Source organism: Haliotis rufescens, unplaced genomic scaffold (genome assembly GCF_023055435.1).
Source record: "Haliotis rufescens isolate VD_foot unplaced genomic scaffold, xgHalRufe1.0.p SCAF_10, whole genome shotgun sequence".
NCBI classification, from domain to species: Eukaryota; Metazoa; Mollusca; class Gastropoda; order Lepetellida; family Haliotidae; genus Haliotis; species Haliotis rufescens.
The window spans coordinates 3,836,067-3,850,779 of record NW_025963780.1 but is presented as its reverse complement, the minus strand read 5'-3'; the positions used below and the strand labels follow the sequence as shown (position 1 = coordinate 3,850,779).

The 14,713-nt window shown below is 40.0% G+C and overlaps 1 protein-coding gene across 11 annotated transcripts in view; it reads left to right on the top strand.

The window, feature by feature from the left end:
- The window catches only part of LOC124121198, a 129,217-nt gene extending 114,924 nt beyond the window's left edge, over positions 1 to 14,293 (top strand). For 9 of the 11 annotated variants that reach the window (XM_046484189.2, XM_046484188.2, XM_046484192.2 and 6 more), the window contains 8 exons: positions 500 to 671; positions 1,986 to 2,146; positions 2,686 to 2,811; positions 3,907 to 4,015; positions 4,809 to 4,972; positions 5,462 to 5,587; positions 6,397 to 6,502; positions 8,387 to 14,293. In XM_046484189.2, coding sequence (XP_046340145.1) covers positions 500 to 671; positions 1,986 to 2,146; positions 2,686 to 2,811; positions 3,907 to 4,015; positions 4,809 to 4,972; positions 5,462 to 5,587; positions 6,397 to 6,502; positions 8,387 to 10,545 — 3,123 coding nt within the window. In that variant the 3' untranslated portion in view covers positions 10,546 to 14,293. The remainder of the gene's footprint in view (positions 1 to 499; positions 672 to 1,985; positions 2,147 to 2,685; positions 2,812 to 3,906; positions 4,016 to 4,808; positions 4,973 to 5,461; positions 5,588 to 6,396; positions 6,503 to 8,386) is intronic. The other 2 variants (XM_046484197.2, XM_046484190.2) reach the window with 2 other exon arrangements.
- Positions 14,294 to 14,713: the final 420 nt, after the last annotated feature.

The window sequence follows — 14,713 nt, the reverse complement described above, 5'->3', positions numbered from 1 at the left end:
AGCCAATGTCCGAAATAACTACCTGCCCATGGCTGTAACTGTTCTGTCGGGCTGCATGAAATTGTCTTCGTCCTGTCCGACTGTCTGGCAGATAATTACAGACTACTTACTATTCAATTTTATCATAACTCCTTGTAGATTCTAAAGTTTGTAGTATTTCAAGTGAATCAAGAAGTAATTTGTTTTCGTGATTTTTCAATATTTACGATGCCTGAATGCAGGCAGGTGACTTTGAAGATGAACAGGCAACACTTATGGGTCACCTGCCTGACTTTCTTCTTGGGTTTTAAAAATATTTCAATATGGTAGCAGTTGACAATGTGGTGTTTGACTGGCATGAGACAAGCTTGCTAGGAGAACTGTTTTGCCTGACAGAGGTTCCTTGTTGAGTCGCACAGTGAAAAGGATCATGAAAAGCAGATCTGCTGCTGTGTCCTAGCAACCAGACTGACTTGTTAGTATTCAGGGATTTTATGGATTATGTTGACTTTGTCTCCAGGATGAAGGAATTGGTAACGCCGACCTGATCCGTCGCAAGTCCTCCCAGGCAGAACTGACGGTCAAGACGTCACCCACTGCAACCCACAAGCCTAGCAAGAAACACAGTGCCCTCTCCCTCAAGAAGGCTGCTTCTCCCAGTGTCAAACGTAAGAAGACAGGAAGTGAGAAAGGTGCGTGCTGAGTAATTCGTAATATAGAGATACAGTCAAGTCTCGTTAATCCGACAGTTGACTTTATCCGACACTAATGATGGGAACTGATTTAATCAGTGCTATTTAGACCCGTCAATCCGACAATCTCGCACTCCGACACTCCTAATTTGTAACGAATTACCGAAATCACTAATTAATAAGTCTCGTTAATCTGACAGTGATCAGTGTACTCCGTGGACATCTGCCCGCGGGTACACAGCCCGTGTTTTGATGCGAGATGAGTCGGCTGGTAGCTACATATTACAAAGCTGCAGAGATAAACAATTAATGCTTTAAATAAAGAAAACAGGATTAATCACATGCTTAGATTACCTCAATCTCATTAAAATCAGATACAAGTTCTCGCCATCGCCGAGGACATCACATTACAGGTCACGTCAGAAGAACCTTTCGCGAACTATGACCGACGAACGTTGGTACTACCTACTTAATTTCGTTTATCCGGCATACTCGTTAATCTGACATAATCATATGCAACCAACCATGTCGGATTAACAGGACTTGACTGTAATTGGCTGAGTGTCTTTCCAGATTTTAGATATCACATGTTAGAAATAAGAATTGTATTATCGAATCTACACATTTTATATTTCTAACCACTGACATTTATGATGCAGAAACACACGAGGGTAATAATTTCTTTTTATGATTTCTTTCTTAAAATAATCCATGGTTAAGATGTTGGCTTTTTTTACTCAATGAAGTACTGCGTATGAATACAGTGTTTGAGTAAACCGCCCTATCAATCATATAGTGCCAAGTGCTTTACAGTCATGTTTGTCTACAGGAACACAACATATGAGGAAACCCCTATGTAAACTTACTCATAACGTCAGACAATAATTTATTGATCAAACAGACATTGTATTGATGTATGGAGCTTGAAAGTAGTTCCTGCCAGGCGACCTCATTATCAGATCATGACACTAAGTTTATTAGATCGGTTTATATGTCTATTTTATTTTGAATAATATTTATGATACCGAAATAAACTTGGCACATAATTTCTTTGTAGCATTATACAGTGTCTGAGATTGTCGAGGGGAGGTTCTGTGTGTATGCACCCCCAGAGAGTGCCAATGTCTAAATTATCAGATCATGACACAAAGTTTATCAGATCGGTTTATCTGTCTATTTTATTATGAATAATATTTATGATACCGAAATAAACTTGGCACATAATTTCTTTGTAGCATTATACAGTGTCTGAGGTTCTGTGTGTGTGCTCCCCCAGAGAGCGCCAATATCTAAATTATCCAATATGAATTTCAGACTCCAAGTCGCGGGGTTGGAAGGAACGCATTATGCCAAGCTTCAAGAAACACCATGAGAACAATAGCTCCACCGCCCTGTCTGAAATGGATGAAGAATGTATGAAGACGGCAGCCTTCGGAGTGTCCCTTGACCTGTGTATGCCGTCACCACACAACGAGGTTAGTATTTTTAGAGGCGTAATGACATGAAGAGACTCTTAAGATTGAAGAACTGCCCATGGTTGTAGCAAAAAAAACCTCTACTTATTATCCATGCTGTTGACCTCTATGCACAGAATCATGTTAACATTTTCATTCCTATGTATAGATGTAATTCCAGCGAATATCTGACCTCTATTACGCCATCGCCATAAACCTGTCTTCACACTACAAAAATCTTCAGATTTTTAATAGAAGTCCTCAAAACGGTCAACTCTCCATAATCAGTTGTATGGACAATAGTATTCCAGTGCCTAGTGCTCTTTCGCATGTATAAGGCGTGAAAACCTCACATGTGTTTGTAAAGTTTTTTCTCTGTGACTTCAGTGATTTGTTAGACCTGTTCGGAGGCTGATATTGCAAGAAATGTCAGTGAACAATCCCAAGTGGTAATAAGAATTTCCCAACTTGTAATATTCAATTAATGTTAGTGCTTTATAGAGCTGACTTGTATTTCACTGCTAGCATTCACTCACTGTCTGATATGCGTCCTGTTCCAGTATGTTCCCCTGATCGTGGAGCTATGTACCCGTATTGTGGAGGCGCGAGGTCTGGAGGTCATTGGGGTGTACCGCGTACCTGGCAACTCAGTGGCAGTGCAGAACATGCAGGAAGAGCTCAACAAGGTAGCGTGGAAAACACCAGCCCTTCTTGTCAGATTCAGACCATGAATGCTGTCTCTCTTACAGATCCCAGAGCAAATATTGAGATTATTGTACGAGAATGTGTCATTACGATTTTACGAAACGAGTGTCAGAATTCGTTTATTTCCCGATCGCGCGAGGGCAATACATGAATTCTTACCAAATTTCGTAAAATCAGGGCACACTTGTGAGTTTTATAATTTCTTTTGTAGCCATTATTTCTTAATCCTTTTCAGCTCCCCTTCAGAAAATGCAGTGATCACCACCATTAAAACACAATTTGTCGAATGGTGTCAACAATTTTCAGCTTTGACGACATTTCTAGTGTAATGTCATTTTGACCTTACTTTACAATAAGATCTGAATGACGTCAACAATGCCGTCAGGATGATGGAAACAATGCACTGGTGCACGAGAAGTGATATTTGCACTTGAGCACATACGATTTATATGAATATGGTTATTTCTAACTCTATGGGTAATAAATTATTCTTACAATCACGACATTCTACACTCATCCCCTTCTCATCTCTAGCATCCGTACTTGTCTCCCATCTCCCAGCAGAGTAAAACAATACTCCCTCACTCACTATCAGCAGCAATACTTTTAACAATACAGGTTAAGAGCAGATCTTTTATTTGCAATTTGAGCATGTGACAGTTAATTCTTTTTAAAGTTGCTACCATGTTCGTGGTGTAGTAGATAGTGTCTTGTTGGTGGTAAATGATCAAGGCTCCAGGCTCATCCCTAGAGATACGGTGGAGTGAGCATCTGCCCGGAGAGCGAAGGTCGGTGATTCACTCCCCGCGTCATACCAACAGACGTTAAAAGATGGTAATTGTTGGGACTCTGCCTGGCACACAGCATTAAGGGGCTAAAGCAAGGATTGGTCAGCTCGGATTCAATATGCTTTATCTGAGTTCGTAGCTCAGTGGGTCGGCATAAAACACCGACAGGTCCGGACTAGTACAAGTAGCCACACACAGCATGCACATTGCAATATAAGTGCAATAATCCTGCTCCTATTTATAACAGAGGACAGAATCTTACGTTTATGACTGTATTTTGGATTGCAGGGAATTGAGAATGTTAACATCGACAATGAGAAGTGGTTGGATGTGAACGTGATCAGCTCACTCCTGAAAGCCTTCTTCAGGAAGTTACCTGAACCCCTCGTCACAAACAGTAAGTTGCCATGTAACATGTTAAGCTACTTCCAGTGTTTTGTTTGTGCAGGAACCTAAGCACTTTAAGCCAACAGGCAGCCAAAAAATGTTAAGTACGCAAGGATAATTTTGCAGTCTTTTGAATCTAGGGCAGGGATAGAGATCGGCTACTACAGTAGTCCGTTAGTCCAAGACAAGTAAAAATTAAGACAGATGTTTTATCCCTAATTCTAGTTATTGTTAAGAGGCAACTATCAGGAGTGGGTGGTCAGCCTTGGATTTGGTTGATGCATGTCATCGCATCCCAATTGCATTGATCGATGCTCATGATGTCAGTCACTGGATTGTCTAGTCCAGACTTGATAATTTACAGACTGCCGTCATATAGCTGGAATATTGCTGAGTGTGGCGTTGAACTACAAACAAACAAACAAACAAACAATATTCTACATAACCACTTAGCTGTGGACTAGTTGGATATGACCAATGGTGTCTTCCCCTAATGGGATTCCCTAACTCATGAACTTTTAACAATGGAGTTATGACAAGGACCACGATTCACAGTTTGATTCTATTTGAAATTTGACAAAGTGGAATTATTCATAATTTTGCAATAACTGCAGGTCACTACTTAAGCTAGCATAACTCAGTTTGATTGACTGATTTTACTATTGGAACAAACGTAATGAACCAAGACTGTTGAACACAAAATGGTTCTTAGAGTCAACCGGAGTGAACCGACATATTTGTTGAACCCTTGTGTGCTAGTTCTTGATGTACCTATGTGTTAAATGTCTCTGTGCTGTTTACAGAATGTTATGGGAGTTTCATCGAAGCTAATCGTATTTCGGACCCGGAGAAGCGGATGCTGAAGCTGAAGAGGCGGCTACATACTCTTCCAGAGCATCATTTCGAGACATTTAAGAGGATGGCGGAGCACCTGAACCGGGTGGCAGCCTACGGACACATTAACAAGGTGGGGATTGGTAGTTGTCACATGTCTCACTCTGGGGGTTCCACAGAATCAACAGTGTATATTGAATATATTCCTCTTGCTTTGATCACAAACAATTTTTCATGGAATATTGCTAAAAGCAGCATTACACCCTTCTCACTCATGATGATGATGATTATGATGATGATGATGGTAACAACGGTGATGATGATGATGATGATGATGATGATTATGATGATGATGATGATGATGGTGGTGATGATGATGACGATGATGATGGTGGTGATGATGATGACGACGATGATGATGACGATGATGATGATGATGATGATGATGATGATGGTGGTGATGATGATGATGATGATGATGATGATTGCCCCATGCCACCCGTGCTTGTAAGAAGGGACTAACAGGATCGTGTAGTCAGACCAACTGACTTGGTTCATGCATGTCATCATATCCCAATTACGTAGATGATGCTCATGATTGTTATTATTACTATTATTTCAGATGAATGCCAAAAACCTTGCCACAATGTTTGGTCCCACCTTGATTCGTAAATCCGAGGATGACACAATCTCCATGGTTACAGATATGTCGGATCAGTGTCACATCGTTGAGAGCATCATCATTCATGTGAGTACCAAGAGTTACCTCCCCTGAAGGCAAAGGGAGGAATTTCCTTTTAAGATTGTGATACTTACTTCTGAATGTTGTAAAGTAGTTAGACAACGCTGTGTGGTGTTATTCACCAAACAATATCGAACATCATGAGGGACCCACCGATCAATATTCTGGGGGACAGACATTTTCCAAACATTGTGATTGTATCCCATTTTATGAAGGGAGGTGCCGATAAAAAAACAATTTGGTCAAGTATTTCATGTGAGGACAAATCATTATTTTCCATTTTGGGGGGAAACGTATTCACTTTTTCAGTCCCTGAGTTGGGTTTTTACACTGATTTGAACAGTATTCCAGTTATATCACAGCATGTCAGCTTAATGTGGGAGGAAAGCATGAAGTGATGCAGGTTAGACGTTGACCACTTTGGTGAAACCTATGAGCATGGGTTTTGATGGTGCTGACAAACCTAGAAACGGAGTCAGGGCGAACCAGGATTCAAACCAGGATTCGAACCCACGATCATAGGTTTTTGGCATTCCCAAGGGATGCAACTCTGCATACTGAGTAGTGTTGCCAATGACAACTGTGCCATCCATTCCCCCTCATATTTTGGATATGTTACAACGCTATTCTTATATGCTACTGATAAAGTAAGCTCAGAGAGATTGGGAATGGATTTGGGAATATTCTCACAAGTTAAAAAGTTTTCAAAAATTCATTTCCTACAAAGCAATTGGTAAGGCTCTCTTAGCATGATTTGAGTGTTGGTCTGTGACAAGATGTCAGCGTTATATTCTGATACCCCTTTCTTCTGGCAGTTTGACTGGTTCTTCAGTTCTTGGGAGGACGACCACACTGTCCCCTCCGAGGAGGTCTGCGAAACCCCGGTCACCTCCGACGTCCGAGTCATGCGAGATGATGACGGTGAGTTTATGTGGATGAAGTCTTGTGTCCTTGTGAAGGATGACGTGTTGTGTCCTTGTGAAGGATGAAGTGTTGTGTCCTTGTGAAGGATGACGTGTTGTGTCCTTGTGAAGGATGACGTGTTGTGTCCTTGTGAAGGATGACGTGTTCTGTCCTTGTAAAGGATGACGTGTTGTGTCCTTGTGAAGGATGACGTGTTGTGTCCTTGTGAAGGATGACGTGTTGTGTCCTTGTGAAGGATGACGTGTTCTGTCCTTGTAAAGGATGACGTGTTGTGTCCTTGTGAAGGATGACGTGTTGTGTCCTTGTAAAGGATGACGTGTTGTGTCCTTGTGAAGGATGACGTGTTGTGTCCTTGTGAAGGATGACGTGTTGTGTCCTTGTGAAGGATGACGTGTTGTGTCCTTGTGAAGGATGACGTGTTGTGTCCTTGTGAAGGATGACTTGTTGTCCTTGTGAAGGATGATGCGTTGTGTCCTTGTGAAGGATGACGTGTTGTGTCCTTGTGAAGGATGACGTGTTGTGACCTTGTGAAGGATGACGTGTTGTGACCTTGTGAAGGATGACGTGTTGTGTCCTTGTGAAGGATGACGTGTTGTGTCCTTATGAAGGATGACGTGTTGTGTCCTTGTGAAGGCTGACGTGTTGTGGTATTATATAACAAGCTATTGATTAATCTTATGACAGAAATATCTATGTTGTAATGGATATATATGACGTGTTGTGTCCTTGTGAAGGATGACGTGTTGTGATCTTGTGAAGGATGACATGTTGTGTCCTTGTGAAGGATGACGTGTTGTGTCCTTGTAAAGGATGACGTGTTGTGTCCTTGTGAAGGATGACGTGTTGTGTCCTTGTGAAGGATGACGTGTTGTGTCCTTGTGAAGGATGACTTGTTGTCCTTGTGAAGGATGATGCGTTGTGTCCTTGTGAAGGATGACGTGTTGTGTCCTTGTGAAGGATGACGTGTTGTGACCTTGTGAAGGATGACGTGTTGTGTCCTTGTGAAGGATGACGTGTTGTGTCCTTATGAAGGATGACATGTTGTGTCCTTGTGAAGGCTGACGTGTTGTGGTATTATATAACAAGCTATTGATTAATCTTATGACAGAAATATCTATGTTGTAATGGATATATATGACGTGTTGTGTCCTCGTGAAGGATGACGTGTTGTGTCCTTGTGAAGGATGACGTGTTGTGATCTTGTGAAGGATGACATGTTGTGTTCTTGTGAAGGATGACGTGTTGTGTCCTTGTGAAGGATGACGTGTTGTGTCCTTGTGAAGGATGATGTGTTGTGCCCTTGTGAAGGATGACATGTTGTGTCCTTGTGAAGGATGACGTGTTGTGACCTTGTGAAGTATGACGTGTTGTGACCTTGTGAAGGATGACGTGTTGTGACCTTGTGAAGGATGACGTGTTGTGTCCTTGTGAAGGATGACGTGTTGTGCCCTTGTGAAGGATGACATGTTGTGTCCTTGTGAAGGATGACGTCTTGTGTCCTTGTGAAGTATGACGTGTTGTGACCTTGTGAAGGATGACGTGTTGTGTCCTTGTGAAGTATGACGTCTTGTGTCCTTGTGAAGGATGACGTCTTGTGAATGTCCTTGTGTCATGTGAAGACATAATTATGTGTTGTGATTAAGATAAAGCTTGGGGAAATATGTTTATAAGAATACTTGAAATATGATTGTGATCTGTTTATAAGATAACTTGAAATATGACTGTGACCTATCTAAAAATATAATAAGCTATTGATTAATCTTATGACAGAAATATCTATGTTGTAATGGATGTATATTTTCATTTCAATATCAGGAAACTGGTAAGCTCAATATTGAGGTATCGACCATGAGGTTATTGATGCTATGTTATTGTTTGCAGAGGACCTTGATTCGGTGATCAACACCCGCGAGATCGTCTCCTCTATCATCAGTGCTGCCCACAAGAAACTCCACAGCAAACAAAACCAGAAGAGCATGGACTCACTCGACTTTGACGAGTCCTTCAATGAGCGTGATATCGACCTTGAAATTAGTCGGAAGGGAAGCAGTGCCACCAAGATGAGCAAGTCACAATCCACGATCAGCTCCGTTCCATCGTCTCGCAGTATTTCTGAGGAATTCCTTGATCGTAAACTATCCTCCTCGACTATGAAGTCACTTCCACAATCAACTGTTGACGAGACAGATTCGCTGGACTTTGACTGCACGGATAGCAAGTCTGAGTTTAAACCACAATCAAAGTCTTTCAATGTGAGTACATTTTCCCGGCATTACTCTGATGAGTCTTTGCTTGATAGGAACGATGAATTAGAGATGTCGCACGGTATGAGCAGTACATGGAGTTTGAGCCGAGATACCCTTGATCGGTTGAAACGGATCGAGTATGAGGCACGCGCTCTTCGTGAACGAGAAGAACAGCGTCAGAGGGACATGGAAAAATGTCGTCGTGAGCAACAGCGGATTGAGCAGGAGTATCAGAAGACGAAGAAAGAGATGGAGATGGAAGAGACGCATAGTGTAGAAGATTTGTTGAACTGGAGACCAGACTACTCACACCGACTCCAGGATGTGCCCGTGTCCGAGTATTCCGGGAGTGACAGCCGTGGATCTGTTGGGGCAGGTCACAGACATTATCCTTCCACAGACTCCTCCCAGTCTGGAGGTCCCTCAGATGGGAAGGTCCAGTTACGGAGACCGGAATCACAGCAGGACAGGGGTCATGGGGGGAAGTATTTTGTCAGTATCGGGAACACTCGGGGAAGGTCCAGGGAAAGAAGTGGTGGTCGGGTAACCCAGGGAAGCCTCGACTCCCTGGCTCCTCGCTTCTCCCGAGCTGGTTCCTTGGAGAATATATTAGACAGTCACGGCCACATCCACCCACCGCAGTCTCACGTGCGTGGGCCGAGCTATCGTCAGAGGGACGGGCGGAGAGATTCTAGGCATGAAGGTGAGAAAAAGAGACCTCATGGGAATCTGAGTCGAGGGGGGTCTGTTCGACACGGGTCACTCGACTCATTGATTGATTTGTATGATAAACAGGACAATCGTGGTTCGTGGGCATCGTCTGATTCAGAAGATGGGTCAGATCTGCTTACAAGTCTGACTACGACCTTTGATCAGAAGTTACAAATTCTTTTGAATCCTAAGTATAAACTGAGTGGTAGCAGGAGAGGAGGACACAGGGCAGAGGACGTGAGTAGTGCTAGTAATGTGGAGGACGCTGTAGAGGACAAGGACAATGATGTGGAGAAGACTGTGGAGGTCGTCCCCCACAAGAACACTCCAGTGGTCCTCCCTCAACATGGGGTGCCTGGAATAGGGGATTTTTCTCGGGACAGACCTTTCCGGGACCCAAGTCTCCACCGGTCCTCGAAATCTGAAACTAAAATCGGTATTGCATCTCGCTTTGAGCGAGGGAGTCAAGTCACGCAGCCTCAGTCCACTGCAACAGTTCTTCCTGTTACCGGGAGTCCACAGTCGTTGCAGAATCGAAAGTCTACTCAGGAACTAAAAGCCTTTCCATTTAAGTTCACAGGAAAACCTGTGAATGAAACGGGTGCTACAGTGATGGTGACATCGCCGCCGACGTTGACCCAACCAAAGAAACTGGAAACGAAACCTGTGAGTAAATCTGATTTTAGACCTATCTCTAAGTCAGAAAAGACTGAAGTTAATTCCACACTGGCCAAGTTGAGCCGGGAAGAGAAATATTTCAGTGGCAGAGACGCTGTAAAGTCAGCTGTGTTTTCTAAACCTGCTTGCAGATCCGAGTCCCCAGTCGGTGACAAGAAGCGCACAAAACGGTCAAAGCGACGTCACACTGTTGGAGGCACAAACGACTTGGAGCATTTCAAGGCTTTGATTTCCGTCACAAGCGGAAAAGAGGCGGAAACTGAACCTAAAGTGTCTGCTTGGGAACAGTTGCAGCCAGTTGTCAAGGAAACGGCAGTACCAGAGAACAGGTCCTTGTTGTCATGGATACAGTCCGAAAGACTTCGTGGAAGTACACCAGATTTAACATCGGAGTCCAAACATTAGATGTTACCATGGTTGCAGAATGTGAGAATGTTGTTACCGAACCAGTGTGCAAGTTGCAATTTTGTTTGTGCATTTAGTAAGAGAACTGAAGTAGTTAAAACTGGGACTGCAATGTTGATGGGTTCTGTTTTTGTTTACAGACTGTACAAACGTGGAGTGCTTATTGAATTTGATTGGAAACTGCCATTTGTGTACATTTTCATCTGTGGTGAATGCTTCTCTACCATTTGCAAGGTTTACCATGAATATTGTTGTGGTGGTCGAGTTGTTGAGGTTAATATTTTGAATTTACAAAATGATACTAGAATGTGATCCCATGATTTTTAATTCAATTCAAAGGCTGAATCATTTGTTACATTTTTAGCATTAAAGTATAAGAAAATTTAATTAATGAAAGCAACTCCTTAAATCTGTCTTACAATTAACACTACCAACCATACATATCTATCAGACAAGTTTGAATATTCATATGCCTTATTAATATTCATAAACTTACTAAATATGTGAAGGTTGATATTTACTTGGAAATATCCCTTAATTTGCTTACTGTATTACAATTTATAAGTGCTAATAAATGTCTTAAATAATGAGATATCCTTAATCTTGAAAATCCTTTGAAAGTGATATTTTATTGTCCATATAAGTATGTTTTTTTCTGAAAACTTTGTATTATTTTATGTATCTATATTTGTTTTCATTTAATTCACCCAACATGAAACTGAACTTTTGATGCAATATTAGGTTCTAGGTTGACAAAATTGGTATTTTGCAATATCGACGATGGACTGTTTTTTTCATGCATGAATGTTTGGACTTGTATAGAATTTTAGTGAAACATTGATTTTATGAGCTGGTCTCCGTTAACTTTTAAACCTTTTTTATTTTTGCAAACTTTTTTGACAATTTACCTATTATTTATGACATGAAGTGAAATTGAAAATAGGACATTTGTAAAGTAAAAAAATAATATAGTGCTGCCCTTTTCCATTCAGATAGTGGACTGTTATTTGTAATGTGTGAATTGAATTTTTGTAAGAAGGTTAAGTAGAAATAGATATATATTCCTGATTAAATTGTTAAGAATGTAATACTTATTAGATTAAGAAATAGGTGACAAGTATCTTGAAAATATTATGTTGAGATTCATATGTTATAACAAGTTGATACTGATAAGTAAAACTACTTGGAAAGTTTGTATTGCATTGCCACATTTGTGATGATATTGAGATTTGGTGACTTGATCATATTACCGGTATTCTTAAGAGCTTCACAATAGAAATTGGCTGTTTTGATAATAATTAGAACCATGTCTAGGTCCCTTTGAAGATTAACAGGACAAAATGTTTCTTGTTTTGAGGATAAGACTGCTTTTGGCAAATATAATTTTTAAAAATAAAAGTATGCACTCAATTTTTCTTTATGTTAAATATGTACCCATTGTTAAGAATTGCACTTTATGAGTTTATTTTAGAAACTTTACTTAATATAACCTGTGATTTTTTTATTGTTCCTTGAGAATTGAGGCACATTTACCCAAAAAATCCACAAAACAAGAAATATAATTGACCTGGCCTTCGTTGGTTTGTTCATGTTGGAGGTGTGCGAAAATGTATCATGCTTAAGGCAGGTTTTCATTAATGAGTCTTCATACGTATTAACACTGATGATCATCAAATTCCACAGATACAAATGAAGCTTAAGACTTGCAGCCACTGATTATCATCAGGAGCTGTTAAAGATTTAATGATCTATATACTTAGGAATTTAAGTCTCAACAAGCATGTTTGTGTGAGGGAACCATATGCCAAAATCAAAGACAAACAGATTCATTTTTGTGATATTAACTACTGATAGCAGATAAACTAGTTTTGGTTTTACACTACATCATTTTAAGACCTTTGTTCTGTTTCAAGGATACATGTGGTTTTTCTTCTCAATAAATAGCATTAAATAATTTAATACCTCCCAGAATACTGCATAAAATGCAGATATTAAGTATTCTTAGTGTTAATGTTAACAGTTTGACAGTAAGACTTAATAATAAGACTGATACTTATTAAACAGAAATATGATTTTCATATTGAGTGAAGATGACATTTTGATAATTCTTAAATGAATATGTATCTTCTTGCCTTTTATAAAGTGCGTCTTCCTATTTTTTTATCACTTGTTCCCTGAAAACATTCGATTCTTCTACTCTCTTGTTCAGTATTATTTATTTTTTGTGTAAGTTTTTTCATTTTGTTTTTCTTTTTGCTGATGTGTAGATTTCTGCTCATTGTGAAATAGTAACTTTAAGATCTACATTGTAACACTATGCAGTATTCTGGTTTAACAGACGGAAGTACATTCAAGGTGATTTAGCAGCTTTCATGCCTCAGTCTTTATCGTTTTCAGTCATTTCAGCGGACACATGTACTTTTTCTCATATTTATGAAAATATATGAGGTATGTATATGGGGGGTGTAATAACACTAGTCTCCATAAGAGCCTATCTTTACATGCAAAAATACATTGTTTTAAAGTTATTTCTGTTTTTGTGTTTTTCATAACCAAACTAACAATCACTGTTTTCATTTAAAATTGTTGTTCCTTTTGGCTGCCAACTTGAATCAATCCAAAGTGGTAAACTGTGAGTTCCTGTTGACCTCCTGCTGATTCTGATTTCCATTCTAGGGACTCTCTGTGTGATAGATGTTAAAACAATGCAAATAAACATTTCACCCCAAGAGTTAAGAACCAACCATATTATTTGGGGTTTGGGTAGGGGTGTGACAGAATTATCTGTCTCTAACAAAACAAATCACAGCAAAATATTTGTCCCTTGTGTTACCAGAATGTCCAGTTATAAAGAGGTAATATGTTTGATAAGTTTTAACTAAATAACAATTACATTACTGAAAAAATAGCTGCCAATTTGAATGGTTTTTTTTGCATATCTAGGGTATATTATTATAAAAGAAAGAATGTAATGTTTACAATTTCATCAGGTTTCACTGCCAAACAGTATTGGTCCTCCATGCCAAAGACACAGGGTGGGGGTACATCCAAAAGTATATTGTTGACCAAATGATGTTAATTATCTATTGGGATCATTTTGTTTTTAATTTTGGCAGTTCATTTTGACAATATAGAAACACATTAATCAGTGCAAGGAGTGACACATAAGGGCTATATTCTTGAGTTGGTTTGTTTGTTGTTTTACGCCGCACTCAGCAATATTCCAGCTATATGACGGCGGTCTGTAAATAATCAAGTCTGGACCAGACAATCCAGTGATTGAGATCATGAGCATCGATCCATGCAATTCGGACCGATGACATGCTTCAACCAAGTCAGCGAGTCGATCACCCGATCCCCTTAGTTGCCTTCTATGACAAGCTTAGTTGCCTTTTATGGCAAACGTGGGTTGCTGAAGACCTATTCTACCCCGTATCTTCATGGTATGTTATTCAGGAGGGTTATAAGGGTTAGTTTACATGTCCTTTGTCATTCAGAAACAAGGAACAAGGGTTATACCAAGGGTGACATCTTATCCCTATTGATTTGACTGAACATTACAAAGACTGGGGCATACAATCTACATTGAACCTGTTCCATTCTATGTGTATATTTTTGCAACATACATGTAAATATAATAACAGTGGATGTGTTGATGAAGTAAACCTACTGTATAATGATGCTTTAATCTTGTTAACAACTGCGGAACGCTCATAAAACGCCTGTAATAAATTACATGTAAATATCAGTTTGTGGTGTTGTTTGTAGAGTGTCAAGAACAGAGAGTCAGTTTGTTGTAACACTGCTTTAAACAGTATTGCAGTTGCATCATGGTGTGTCAGATGGATGCAGGAGCAAAGTGCCAACTGGTGCAAGTCTTTGATGTTACCGTATTCGACGTAATAAGCGCCCCGCTCTAATAAGCACTAATATATTGGCTCGTGAACAATCCCAATTAGCACCCTTCCAATTGATCAATGTGCAAAAGACTTATTTATTCAGACATAATATGTGTGTTATATGCATCCTTAATCATGGGAAATTAAATTCAGGAAAAGTATATCTGTCGTATATAAACATTTAAGGCTGTCAACATAAACCACGAAAATTAAGATCTTTCAACTCTGTTGTTTTTCACCAAAATAATATTCTAATAAGGGCCCCCAAT